This window comes from Bombina bombina, chromosome 7 (assembly GCF_027579735.1).
Source record: "Bombina bombina isolate aBomBom1 chromosome 7, aBomBom1.pri, whole genome shotgun sequence".
Classification (NCBI taxonomy): Eukaryota; Metazoa; Chordata; class Amphibia; order Anura; family Bombinatoridae; genus Bombina; species Bombina bombina.
The window spans coordinates 477,095,308-477,109,052 of NC_069505.1; the positions used below are offsets into that span (position 1 = coordinate 477,095,308).

The window sequence follows — 13,745 nt, forward strand, 5'->3', positions numbered from 1 at the left end:
CTGTCCCTTTAGAGAACTCGCTGATAATCCCTTATCCAAACCTTCTTGTAGAAAGGAAAGGATCCAAGGAATTTTGATCTTACTCCATGAGAATCCCTTGGATTCACACCAACAGATATATCTTTTCCATATTTTATGGTAAATATTTCTAGTTACAGGTTTTCTGGCTTGTACCAGAGTATCTATTACAGAATCCGAAAACCCACGCTTAGATAAAATCAAGCGTTCAATTTCCAAGCCGTTAGCTGGAGGGAAACTAGATTTGGATGTTCGAATGGACCTTGTACTAGAAGATCCTGTCTCAAAGGTAGCTTCCATGGTGGAGCCGATGACATATTCACCAGGTCTGCATACCAAGTCCTGCGTGGCCACGCAGGAGCTATCAAGATCACTGAGGCCCTCTCCTGCTTGATCCTGGCTACCAGCCTGGGAATGAGACGAAACGGTGGAAACACATAAGCTAGGTTGAAGGTCCAAGGCGCTACTAATGCATCCACTAGAGTCGCCTTGGGATCCCTGGATCTGGACCCGTAGCAAGGAACCTTGAAGTTCTGACGAGACGCTATCAGATGCATGTCTGGAATGCCCCATAATTGAGTCAACTGGGCAAATATCTCTGGGTGGAGTTCCCACTCTCCCGGATGGAATGTCTGACGACTCAGATAATCCGCCTCCCAGTTTTCCACTCCTGGGATGTGGATCGCAGATAGGTGGCAGGAGTGATCCTCCGCCCATTTTATGATTTTGGTCGCTTCTCTCATCGCCAGGGAACTCCTTGTTCCCCCCTGATGGTTGATGTAAGTAACAGTCGTCATGTTGTCTGATTGGAATCTTATGAATCTGGCCTTTGCTAGTTGAGGCCAAGCCCTGAGAGTATTGAATATCGCTCTCAGTTCCAGAATGTTTATCGGGAGAAGAGACTCTTCCCGAGACCATAGCCCCTGAGCTTTCAGGGAGTCCCAGACCGCGCCCCAGCCCACTAGACTGGCGTCGGTCGTGACGATGACCCACTCTGGTCTGCGGAAGCTCATTCCCTGGGACAGGTGATCCTGGGTTAGCCACCAACGGAGTGAGTCTCTGGTCTTCTGATCTACTTGAATCACTGGAGACAAGTATAGTCCCCATTCCACTGTTTCAGCATGCACAGTTGTAATGGTCTTAGATGAATTCGCACAAAAGGAACTATGTCCATTGCTGCAACCATCAACCCTACTACTTCCATGCACTGAGCTATGGAAGGTCGTGGAACAGAGTGAAGAACTTGACAAGCGTTTAGAAGTTTTGACTTTCTGACATCTGTCAGGAAAATCTTCATTTCTAAAGAATCTATTATTGTCCCCAAGAAAGGAACTCTTGTCAACGGAGACAGGGAACTTTTTTCTATGTTCACTTTCCATCCGTGAGATCTGAGAAAGGCCAGAACGATGTCTGTGTGAGCCTTTGCCTTTGAAAGAGACGACGCTTGTATCAGAATGTCATCCAAGTAAGGTGCCACTGCAATGCCCCTTGGTCTTAGAACCGCTAAAAGGGACCCGAGTACCTTTGTGAAAATCCTTGGAGCAGTGGCTAGCCCGAATGGGAGAGCCACAAACTGGTAATGTTTGTCCAGAAAGGCGAACCTTAGGAACTGATGATGATCTTTGTGGATAGGAATATGTAGATACGCATCCTTTAGATCCACGGTAGTCATAAATTGATCCTCCTGGATTGTAGGTAAAATCGTTCGAATAGTTTCCATTTTGAACGATGGCACTCTGAGAAAATTGTTTAGGATCTTTAAATCCAGAATTGGTGTGAAAGTTCCCTCTTTTTTGGGAACTACAAACAGATTTGAGTAAAAACCCATTCCTTGTTCCACGGTTGGAACTGGGTGTATCACTCCCATTTTTAACAGGTCTTCTACACAATGTAAGAATGCCTGTCTCTTTATTTGGTTTGAAGATAAGTGAGACATGTGGAACCTTCCCCTTGGGGGTAGTTCCTTTAATTCCAGAAGATAACCCTGAGAAACTATATCTAGTGCCCAGGGGTCCTGAACATCTCTTGCCCAAGCCTGAGCAAAGAGAGAGAGTCTGCCCCCTACTAGATCCGGTCCCGGATCGGGGGCTACTCCTTCATGCTGTTTTGGTAGCAGCAGCAGGCTTCTTGGCCTGCTTACCCTTGTTCCAGCCTTGCATCGGTTTCCAAGCTGGTTTGGTTTGTGAAGCATTACCCTCTTGTCTAGAGGCTGCAGAGTTGGAGGCCGGTCCGTTCCTGAAATTGCGTAAGGAACGAAAATTAGACTTATTCTTGGCCTTGAAAGGCCTATCTTGTGGAAGGGCGTGGCCCTTACCCCCAGTGATGTCTGAGATAATCTCTTTCAATTCTGGCCCAAAAAGGGTTTTACCCTTGAAAGGGATATTAAGCAATTTTGTCTTGGAAGATACATCCGCTGACCAAGACTTTAGCCAGAGCGCTCTGCGCGCCACAATTGCAAACCCTGAATTTTTCGCCGCTAATCTTGCTAACTGCAAAGCGGCATCTAAAATAAAGGAATTAGCTAACTTAAGTGCATGAATTCTGTCCATAACCTCCTCATACAGAGTCTCTCTACTGAGCGACTTTTCTAGTTCCTTGAACCAGAACCACGCTGCTGTAGTGACAGGAATAACGCACGAAATAGGTTGCAGGAGGTAACCTTGCTGTACAAAAATCTTTTAAAGCAAACCCTCTAATTTTTTATCCATAGGATCTTTGAAAGCGCAATTATCCTCGATAGGAATAGTAGTGCGCTTGGCTAGTGTAGAAACTGCCCCCTCGACCTTAGGGACTGTCTGCCATAAGTCCTTTCTGGGGTCAACCATAGGAAATCATTTCTTAAATATAGGAGGGGGGACAAAAGGTATGCCGGGCTTCTCCCACTCCTTATTCACTATGTCCGCCACCCGCTTGGGTATAGGAAAAGCGTTGGGGTGCACTGGAACCTCTAGGAACTTCTCCATCTTGCACAATTTTTCTGGAATGACCAGGTTGTCACAATCATCCAGAGTAGATAGCACCTCCTTAAGCAGTGCGCGGAGATGCTCTAATTTAAATTTAAATGTCACAACATCAGGTTCTGCCTGTTGAGAAATTCTACCTGAATCAGAAATTTCCCCATCTGACAAAACCTCCCTCATGGCCACTTCAGATTGGTGTGAGGGTATGACAGAACAATTATCATCAGCGCCCTCCTGCTCTACAGTGTTTAAAACAGAGCAATCGAGCTTTCTCTGAAATGCAGGCATTTTGGATAAAATATTTGCTATGGAGTTATCCATTACTGCCGTCAATTGTTGCATAGTAACAAGCATTGGCGCGCTAGAAGTACTAGGGGTCTCCTGCGTGGGCAAAACTGGTGTAGACACAGAAGGAGATGATGTAGAACTATGTCTACTCCCTTCATCTGATGAATCATCTTGGGCAACTTTATTATCTGTGGCAGTACTGTCCTTACTTTGTTTGGACGCTATGGCACAATTATCACACAATTTTGAAGGGGGAGACACATTGGCTTCCATACATACAGAACATAGTTTATCTGAAGGCACAGACATGTTAAACAGGCTTAAACTTGTCAATAAAGTACAAAAACCGTTTTAAAACAAAACCGTTACTGTCTCTTTAAATTTTAAACAGGGCACACTTTATTACTGAATATGTGAAAAACTATGAAGGAATTGTTCAAATTTAACCAAATTTTCACCACAGTGTCTTAAAGCATTCAAAGCATTGCAGACCTTTAACCCTTAAAATGAGGAAACCGGAGCCGTTACAGTTTTAACCCCTCTACAGTCCCAGCTACAGCCCTTGCTGCGACTTTACCAAACCCAGGGGGGTATACGATACCAAATGAAGCCTTCTAGGAACCTTTTCAACTACTTTCAGACCCACACACATGCAGCTGCATGTCCTGCTCTCAAAAGTAACTGCGCAGTAATGGGCGAAAATGAGGCTCTGCCTACTACAGAGAAGGCCCTTCCTGACTGGGAAGGTGTCTAAACCAGTGCCTGACGTAAAAAAACGTTCCCCAAAGTTTATAAAGTGTGAATTTCAACATAAAGCTGTATAAAATGCCCAAATAAAGCAATCGATCTAGCCCATAAAAGTGTCTACCAGTTTTATAGCCCATATTAAGCCCTTTATTCTGTTTGAGACTAAGAAAATGGCTTACCGGTCCCCATGAGGGGAAATGACAGCCTTCCAGCATTACACAGTCTTGTTAGAAATATGGCTAGTCATACCTTAAGCAAAAAAGTCTGCCAACTGTTTCCCCCAACTGAAGTTATCTCATCTCAACAGTCCTATGTGGAAACAGCAAACGATTTTAGTTACTGCTGCTAAAATCATATTCCTCTCACAAACAGAACTCTTCATCTTTTTCTGTTTCAGAGTAAATAGTACATACCAGCACTATTTTAAAATAACAAACTCTTGATAGTAGAATAAAAAACTACAACTAATCACCACATACTCTTCACCATCTCCGTGGAGATGCTGCTTGTTCAGCGGCAAAGAGAATGACTGGGGTGGGCGGAGCCTAGGGGGGACTATATGGAATGCTTTTGCTGTGCTCTTTGCCATTTCCTGTTGGGGAGGAGAATATTCCCACAAGTTATGGATGACGCCGTGGACCGGACACACCAATGTTGGAGAAATGTGATGTTAAAACAACTAGCACATGTTTATTGTCATGGTGGCAGATGTTACGAGTGTTGTGATTGCTGCGCGGGTTGCGCTGCTATTCATCAGGAGCGTGCTTCCTCTAAGTAGGAGTGTACATTTCTGCTGACATGAGGAAGCTCATGTGTGAAATGCATCAGTTTCTTGGGAGTATACTTGGAATCTGTATGTTCCGCATTGAATAAACCGTTACCTAGTACTGGCATACAAAGACCTCTACTCTGTCTTTATTCGGATAGTCTACCACTTGTATGCTCACTGCCTGACTGAACTCCTGTCACCCTTTTGAGACCCATTATTCACCTCGTAGGTGTCTGATAGGACGGTGCTCTGACAAAGTGCCGACGGACATTTGGCCGAAGGACAGAATGCTGAAGCATGTTCCGAGTTCGGCTGAGGGCAGATGTTCTAATCAGAGCCTCGGGCGCGGCAACCACCTCTAGGAACCTAACCATGGGTCCCAGCCCACATGTCTTGTAATTCTCTGTCTGTGAAATTATCCATCTATCAGATCTATCTATTTGTATATCTATTTTTTTAATCAATCTATCGAATTTATCTATCTATTACACCTATTTATTTATCTATCTAATCTATCTATCTAATCTATCTATCTATCTATCTTGTGGCTGGACTGTTATCTGACAGCCACTTGTGTGTCGGACTATTATCCGTCAGCCAAATGTCCGTCGGCTAACAGTCCGGCCACAGATAGGACAGATTAGTTAGAGAAACCCTAGATATCTTTAGATCTTCATACTGTACTGCAGCACTTAAAAGTTTCACCTACTCCTTGTGGAGGCAAAATTTTAACTGAGGCTGAGTAGGAGGATAGGATAGGTGGGGAAGAGCTATACTGTGGATTTTTTTTAAGGGGCATTTTGTCCTCTCCTGCTGGGCAGGGACTTGTATCCCACAGCTGATGGATCACAGACTCTCACCATCTTAGTGCAGAAATAAAACTTATTTACTGGAAACAAAATGATGCCCATCGCACTTAAAAAGCTTTAAATCACCTTTAGCCATTTTTATAGGAACTTCATCCTCCTCAGTCTTCAAGTGGTCACACACATATGGTTCTCCTCTGTGCTTAACCACAGAGCCAGCTGAAGGCGTCACATCCATGCAGCCTGTACAGTGAGATATACACGTATGTGTAAGTTGTGTGTAGTGATATGGGCATCTATCAGTCCCCTCTCTCTCTCCTTATATATAAATAAAATCATGCAGCCTGTACAGTGAGATATACACGTATGTGTAAGTTGTGTGTAGTGATATTGGCATCTATCAGTACCCTCTATCTCTCTTCTTATATATAAATTAAATCATGCAGTCTGTACAGTGAAAATATACACATATGTGTAAGTTGTGTGTAGTGATATTGGCATCTATCAGTCCCCTCTCTCTCTCCTTATATATATATAAAATCATGCAGCCTGTACAGTGAGATATACACGTATGTGTAAGTTGTGTGTAGTGATATTGGCATCTATAAGTCCCCTCTCTCTCTCCTTATATATAAATAAAATCATGCAGCCTGTACAGTGAGATATACACGTATGTGTAAGTTGTGTGTAGTGATATTGGTATCTATATATATAAGGAGAGAGAGAGGGGACTGATAGATACCAATATCACTACACACAACTTACACATACATGTATATTCTCACTGTACAGGCTGCATGATTTTATATATAAGAAGAGAGGGGGGACTGATAGATGCCAATATCACTACACACAACTTACACATACGTGTATATCTCACTGTACAGGCTGCATGGTTTTATTTATATATAAGGAGAGAGAGGAGACTGATAAATAAAATCATGCAGCCTGTACAGTGAGAATATACACGTATGTATAAGTTATGTGTAGTGATATTGGTATCTATCAGTCCCCTCTCTCTCTCCTTATATATAAATAAAATCATGCAACTTGTACAGTGAGATATACACGTATGTGTAAGTTGTGTGTAGTGATATTGGTATCTATCAGTCCCCCCCTCTCCTTATATATAAATAAAATCATGCAGCCTGTACAGTGAGATATATACGTATGTGTAAGTTGTGTGTAGTGATATTGGTATCTATCAGTCCCCTCTCTCTCTCCTTATATATATATAAATAAATTCATGCAGCCTGCACAGTGAGAATAAACACGTATGTGTAAGTTGTGTGTAGAGATATTGGTATCTATCAGTCCCCTCTCTCTCTCCTTATATATAAATAAAATCATGCAGTCTGTACAGTGAGATATACACGTATGTGTAAGTTGTGTGTAGTGATATTGGTATCCATCAGCCCCCTCTCTCTCCTTATATATAAAACATAATTTATGTAACAACTTACCTGATAAATTCATTTCTTTCATATTGGCAAGAGTCCATGAGCTAGTGACATATGGGCTATACAATCCTACCAGGAGGGGCAAAGTTTCCCAAACCTCAAAATGCCTATAAATACACCCCTCATCACACCCACAATTCAGTTTAACAAATAGCCAAGCAGTGGGGTGATAAAGAAAGGAGTAGAAAGCATCAACAAAGGAAATTTGGAAATAATTGTGCTTTATACAAAAAATCATAACCACCATACAAAGGGTGGGCCTCATGGACTCTTGCCAATATGAAAGAAATTAATTTATCAGGTAAGTTCTTACATAAATTATGTTTTCTTTCATGTAATTGGCAAGAGTCCATGAGCTAGTGACATATGGGATATCAATACCCAAGATGTGGAGTCTTCCACTCAAGAGTCACTAGAGAGGGAGGGAATAAAAATAAAAACAGCCATATTTCGCTGAAAAAAATTAATCCACAACCCAAAAAAAATAAGTTTATTTTCATTTTTGAAAGAAAAAAAACTTAAATCAAAAAGCAGAAGAATCAAACTGAAACAGCTGCCTGAAGAACTTTTCTACCAAAAACTACCTTAGAAAGAAGCAAATACATCAAAACGGTAGAATTTAGTAAATGTATGCAAAGAGGACCAAGTCGCCGCTTTGCAAATCTGATCAACTGAAGCTTCATTCTTAAAAGCCCATGAAGTGGAGACTGATCTAGTAGAATGAGCTGTAATTCTCAGAGGCGGGGCCTGACCCGACTCCAAATAAGCTTGATGAATCAAAAGTTTCAACCAAGAAGCCAAGGAAATAGCAGAAGCCTTCTGACCTTTCCTAGGACCAGAAAATAAAACAAATAGACTGGAAGTCTTCCTGAAATCTTTAGTAGCTTCCACATAATATTTCAAAGCTCTTACCACATCCAAAGAATGTAAGGATCTCTCCAAAGAATTCTTAGGATTAGGACACAAGGAAGGGACAACAATTTCTCTACTAATGTTGTTAGAATTCACAACCTTAGGTAAAAATTGAAAAGAAGTCAGCAAAACTGCCTTATCCTGATGAAAAAATCAGAAAAGGAGACTCACAAGAAAGAGCAGATAGCTCAGAAACTCTTCTAGCAGAAGAGATAGCCAAAAGGAACAACACTTTCCAGGAAAGTAGTTTAATGTCCAAAGAATGCATAGGCTCAAATGGAGGAGCCTGTAAAGCCTTCAGAACCAAATTAAGACTCCAAGGAGGAGAAATTGATTTAATGACAGGCTTAATACGAACTAAAGCCTGTACAAAACAGTGAATATCAGGAAGTATAGCAATCTTTCTGTGAAATAAAACAGAAAGAGCGGAGATTCGTCCTTTCAAGGAACTTGCAGACAAACCCTTATCCAAAACATTCTGAAGAAACTGTGGAATTCTAAAAGAATGCCAGGAGAATTTATGAGAACACCATGAAATGTAAGTCTTCCAAACTCTATAATAAATCTTTCTAGAGACAGATTTACGAGCTTGTAACATAGTATTAATCACTGAGTCAGAGAAACCTCTATGACTTAGAACTAAGCGTTCAATTTCCATACCTTCAAATTTAATGATTTGAGATCCTGATGGAAAAATGGACCTTGAGATAGTAGGTCCGGCCGTAACGGAAGTGGCCAAGGCGGGCAACTGGACATCCGAAACAGATCCGCATACCAAAACCTGTGTGGCCATGCTGGAGCCACCAGCAACACAAAAGACTGTTCCATGATGATTTTGGAGATCACTCTTGGAAGGAGAACTAGAGGCGGTAAGATGTAAGCAGGTTGATAACACCAAGGAAGTGTCAGCACATCCACTGCTTCCACCTGAACATCCCTGGACAGGTATCTGGGAAGTTTCTTGTTTAGATGAGAGGCCATGAGATCTATCTCTGGAAGCCCCCAAATCTGAACAATCTGAGAAAACACATCTGGATGGAGAGACCACTCCCCTGGATGTAAAGTCTGGCGGCTGAGACAGGAGCTGGATTCCGCCCAGGCAAGTATCCGAGATACTTCTTTCATAGCTTGGGGACTGTGAGTCCCACCCTGATGATTGATATAAGCCACAGTTGTGATATTGTCTGTCTGAAAACAAATGAACGGTTCTCTCTTTAGCAGAGGCCAGAACTGAAGAGCCCTGAGAATTGCACGGAGTTCTAAAATATTTATTGGTAATCTTGCCTCTTGAGATTTCCAAACCCCTTGTGCTGTCAGAGATTCCCAAACAGCTCCCCAACCTGAAAGACTTGCATCTGTTGTGATCACAGTCCAGGTTGGGCAAACAAAAGAAGCCCCTTGAACCAAACGATGGTGATCTATCCACCATGTCAGAGAGTGTCGTACATTGGGATTCAAGGATATTAATTGTGATATATTTGTATAATCCCTGCACCATTGATTCAGCATACAAAGCTGTAGAGGTCTCATGTGAAAACGAGCAAAGGGGATCGCGTCCGATGCTGCAGTCATGAGACCTAAAACTTCCATGCACATAGCCACTGAAGGGAATGACTGAGACTGAAGGAGCCGGCATGCTGCGACCAATTTTAAACGTCTCTTGTCTGTTACAGACAGAGTCATGGACACTGAATCTATCTGGAAGCCTAAAAAGGTGACCCTTATCTGAGGAATCAAGAAACTTTTTGGTAAATTGATCCTCCAACCATGTTTCTGAAGAAACAACACTAGTTGATTTGTGTGAGATTCTGCAGTATGTAAAGACTGAGCTAGTACCAAGATATCGTCCAAATAAGGAAACACCGCAATACCCTGTTCTCTGATTACAGATAGTAGGGCACCCAGAACCTTTGAAAAGATTCTTGGAGCTGTTGCTAGGCCAAATGGAAGAGCAACAAATTGGTAATGATTGTCTAGAAAAGAGAATCTCAGAAACTGATAGTGTTCTGGATGAATCGGAATATGAAGGTATGCATCCTGCAAGTCTATTGTGGACATATAATGTCCTTGCTGAACAAAAGGCAGAATAGTCCTTATAGTCACCATCTTGAAAGTTGGTACTCTTACATAACGATTCAAAATTTTTAGATCCAGAACTGGTCTGAATAAATTTTCTTTCTTCTGTACAATGAATAGGTTTGAATAAAACCCCAAACCTTGTTCCTGAGGAGGAACTGGCATGATTACCCCTGAAGACTCCAGATCTGAAACACACTTCAGAAAAGCCTGAGCTTTTACAGGGATGTGTGAGAGAAAAAAATCTTCTCACAGGAGGTCTTACTTTGAATCCTATTCGATACCCTTGAGAGACAATGCTCTGAATCCAATGATTTTGGACAGATTTTATCGAAAAATCCTTGAAAAACCTTAATCTGCCCCCTACCAGCTGAGCTGGCATGAGGGCCGCACCTTCATGCGGATTTAGGTGCTGACTTTGGTTTCCTAAATGGCTTGGATTTATTCCAATTTGAGGAAGGCTTCCAATTGGAAGCAGATTCCTTGGGGGAAGGATTGAGTTTTTGTTCTTTATTCTGATGAAAGGAACGAAAACGATTAGAAGCTTTAGATTTACCCTTAGGTTTTTTATCCAGAGGCAAAAAAAACTCCTTTTCCCCCAGTGATAGTTGAAATAATAGAATCCAACTGAAAACCAAATAAATTATTACCTTGGAAAGAAAGAGATAGTAATCTAGATTTAGATGTCATATCAGCATTCCAAGATTTAAACCACAAAGCTCTTCTAGCTAAAACAGCTAAAGACATGGATCTAACATCAATTTTGATAACATCAAAAATGGCATCACAAATAAAATGATTAGCATGTTGCAGTAAGCGAACAACGCTAGATATGTCAGAATCCAATTCGTGTTGCGCTAAATTTTCCAACCAAAAAGTTGATGCAGCCGCAACATCAGCCAAAGAAATAGCAGGTCTGAGAAGATGACCTGAATATAAATAGGCCTTCCTTAGATAAGATTCAAGCTTGCTATCTAAAGGATCCTTAAAGGAAGTGCTATCTTCCATAGGAATAGTGGTACGTTTAGCAAGAGTAGAAATAGCCCCATCAACTTTGGGGATTTTTTCCCAAAACTCTATAGATTTTGCTGGTAAAGGATACAATTTTTTAAACCTTGAAGAAGTAATAAAAGAAGTACCTGGCTTATTCCATTCCCTAGAAATCATATCAGAAATAGCCTCAGGAATGGGAAAAACCCCTGATGAAACCACAGGAGGTTTAAAAACAGCATTTAAACGTTTATTAGACTGAACGTCAATAGGACTGGTTACCTCAATATCCAAAGTAATTAACACTTCTTTTAATAAAGAACACATATACTCTATTTTAAATAAATAAGTAGATTTGTCAGTGTCAATGTCTGAGGATGGATCTTCTGTTTCAGATAGATCCTCATCAGAAGAGGATGAATTATTATGTTGTTGGTCATTTGAAATTTCATCAGCTAAATGAGAAGTTTTAAAAGACCTTTTACGTTTATTAGAAGGTGGAAATGCAGACAAAGCCTTCATAATAGAATCAGAAACAAATTCTTTAAAATTTACAGGTATATCATGCACATTAGAAGTTGAAGGAACTGCAACTGGCAATGTACTATTACTGATGGAAACACTATCTGCATGTAAAAGTTTATCATGACAACTATTACAAATGACATTTGGTGGAATAATTTCTACAACTTTACAACAAATGCACTTAGCTTTGGTAGAACCGATGTCAGGGAGCAATGTTCCAGCAGAAACTTCTGAGGCAGGATCAGATTGGAACATCTTGCACAATGTAAGAGAAAAAACAACATATAAAGCAAAATTATTTATTTCCTTATACAGTTTCAGGAATGGGAAAAAATGCAATAGCATAGGCCTCTGAAAGCAAAAGGCAAACAAACAAGAGGTATTGAAATAATGGAAAAAAAAATTGGCGTCAAGTAGGACGCACAACGTAACGTAAAGTCTTTTTTGGCGCCAAAAATGACCGGAAATGACACACTTACGTCACTAATGACGCCGCCGTGTGAAAGGTCTCTGCGTCACGAATGACGCTGGAAATGACGAAGTTGCATCATATACGTACTTTTTCGCGCCAAGAATGACGCAATAAAGTTTAGCATTTGACGCACCCGCGGGCCTAATACCCGCAATTACAAGAAGTAGTCAATTGAAAAAAGACTAAACCCCAGGTAAGAAATAAATTTCTTAAAAATGTTTACATTCCCAAATATGAAACTGACAGTCTGCAGAAGGAAATACATGAACCTGACTCATGGCAAATATAAGTACAATAGATATATTTAGAACTTTACATAAATACATAAAGTGCCAAACCATAGCTGAGAGTGTCTTAAGTAATGAAAACATACTTACCAAAAGACACCCATCCACATATAGCAGATAGCCAAACGAGTACTAAAACAGTTATTAGTAGAGGTAATGGTAAATTGAGAGTATATCGTCGATCTGAAAAGGGAGGTGGGAGATGAATCTCTACGACCGATAACAGAGAACCTATGAAATAGACCCCCGTTAGGGAAATCATCGTATTCAAATAAGTGATACTCCCTTCACGTCCCTCTGACATTCGCTGTACTCTGAGAGGAATCGGGCTTCAACAATGCTGAGAAGCGCATATCAACATAGAAATCTTAGCACAAACTTACTTCACCACCTCCATAGGAGGCAAAGTTTGTAAAACTGAATTGTGGGTGTGGTGAGGGGTGTATTTGTTTGGGAAACTTTGCCCCTCCTGGTAGGATTGTATATCCCATATGTCACTAGCTCATAGAAACATAGAAACATAGATATTGACGGCAGATAAGAGCCATAGGCCCAGCAAGTCTGCCCGACCTTACCTAACAGTATAAACTTATCTAGTTCGTAGGATAGCCCTATGCTTGTCCCATGCATTTTTAAAGTCCCTCATGGACTCTTGCCAATTACATGAAAGAAATAAAATCATGCAGCCTGTACAGTGAGATATACACGTATGTGTAGGTTGTGTGTAGCGATATTGGCATCTATCAGTCCCCTCTCTCTCCTTATATATAAAACATAATTTATGTAAGAACTTACCTGATAAATTCATTTCTTTCATATTAGCAAGAGTCCATGAGCTAGTGACGTATGGGATATACATTCCTACCAGGAGGGGCAAAGTTTCCCAAACCTTAAAATGCCTATAAATACACCCCTCACCACACCCACAATTCAGTTTAACGAATAGCCAAGAAGTGGGGTGATAAGAAAAAAGTGCGAAAGCATATAAAATAAGGAATTGGAATAATTGTGCTTTATACAAAAAAATCATAACCACCACAAAAAAGGGCGGGCCTCATGGACTCTTGCTAATATGAAAGAAATGAATTTATCAGGTAAGTTCTTACATAAATTATGTTTTCTTTCATGTAATTAGCAAGAGTCCATGAGCTAGTGACGTATAGGATAATGACTATCCAAGATGTGGCTCTTTCCACGCAAGAGTCACTAGAGAGGGAGGGATAAAATAAAGACAGCCAATTCCTGCTGAAAATAATCCACACCCAAAATAAAGTTTAATGAAAAACATAAACAGAAGATTCAAACTGAAACCGCTGCCTAAACTTACTTCACCACCTCCATAGGAGGCAAAGTTTGTAAAACTGAATTGTGGGTGTGGTGAGGGGTGTATTTATAGGCATTTTAAGGTTTGGGAAACTTTGCCCCTCCTGGTAGG

The 13,745-nt window shown here is 40.9% G+C and overlaps 1 protein-coding gene across 2 annotated transcripts in view; it reads right to left on the reverse strand.

The window, feature by feature from the left end:
• Positions 1-13,745, reverse strand: part of LOC128666780 (oocyte zinc finger protein XlCOF22-like) — a 130,376-nt gene that overhangs the window by 62,587 nt on the left and 54,044 nt on the right. For both annotated transcript variants that reach the window (XM_053721573.1, XM_053721572.1), the window contains exon 5: positions 5,718-5,831. In XM_053721573.1, coding sequence (XP_053577548.1) covers positions 5,718-5,831 — 114 coding nt within the window. The remainder of the gene's footprint in view (positions 1-5,717; positions 5,832-13,745) is intronic.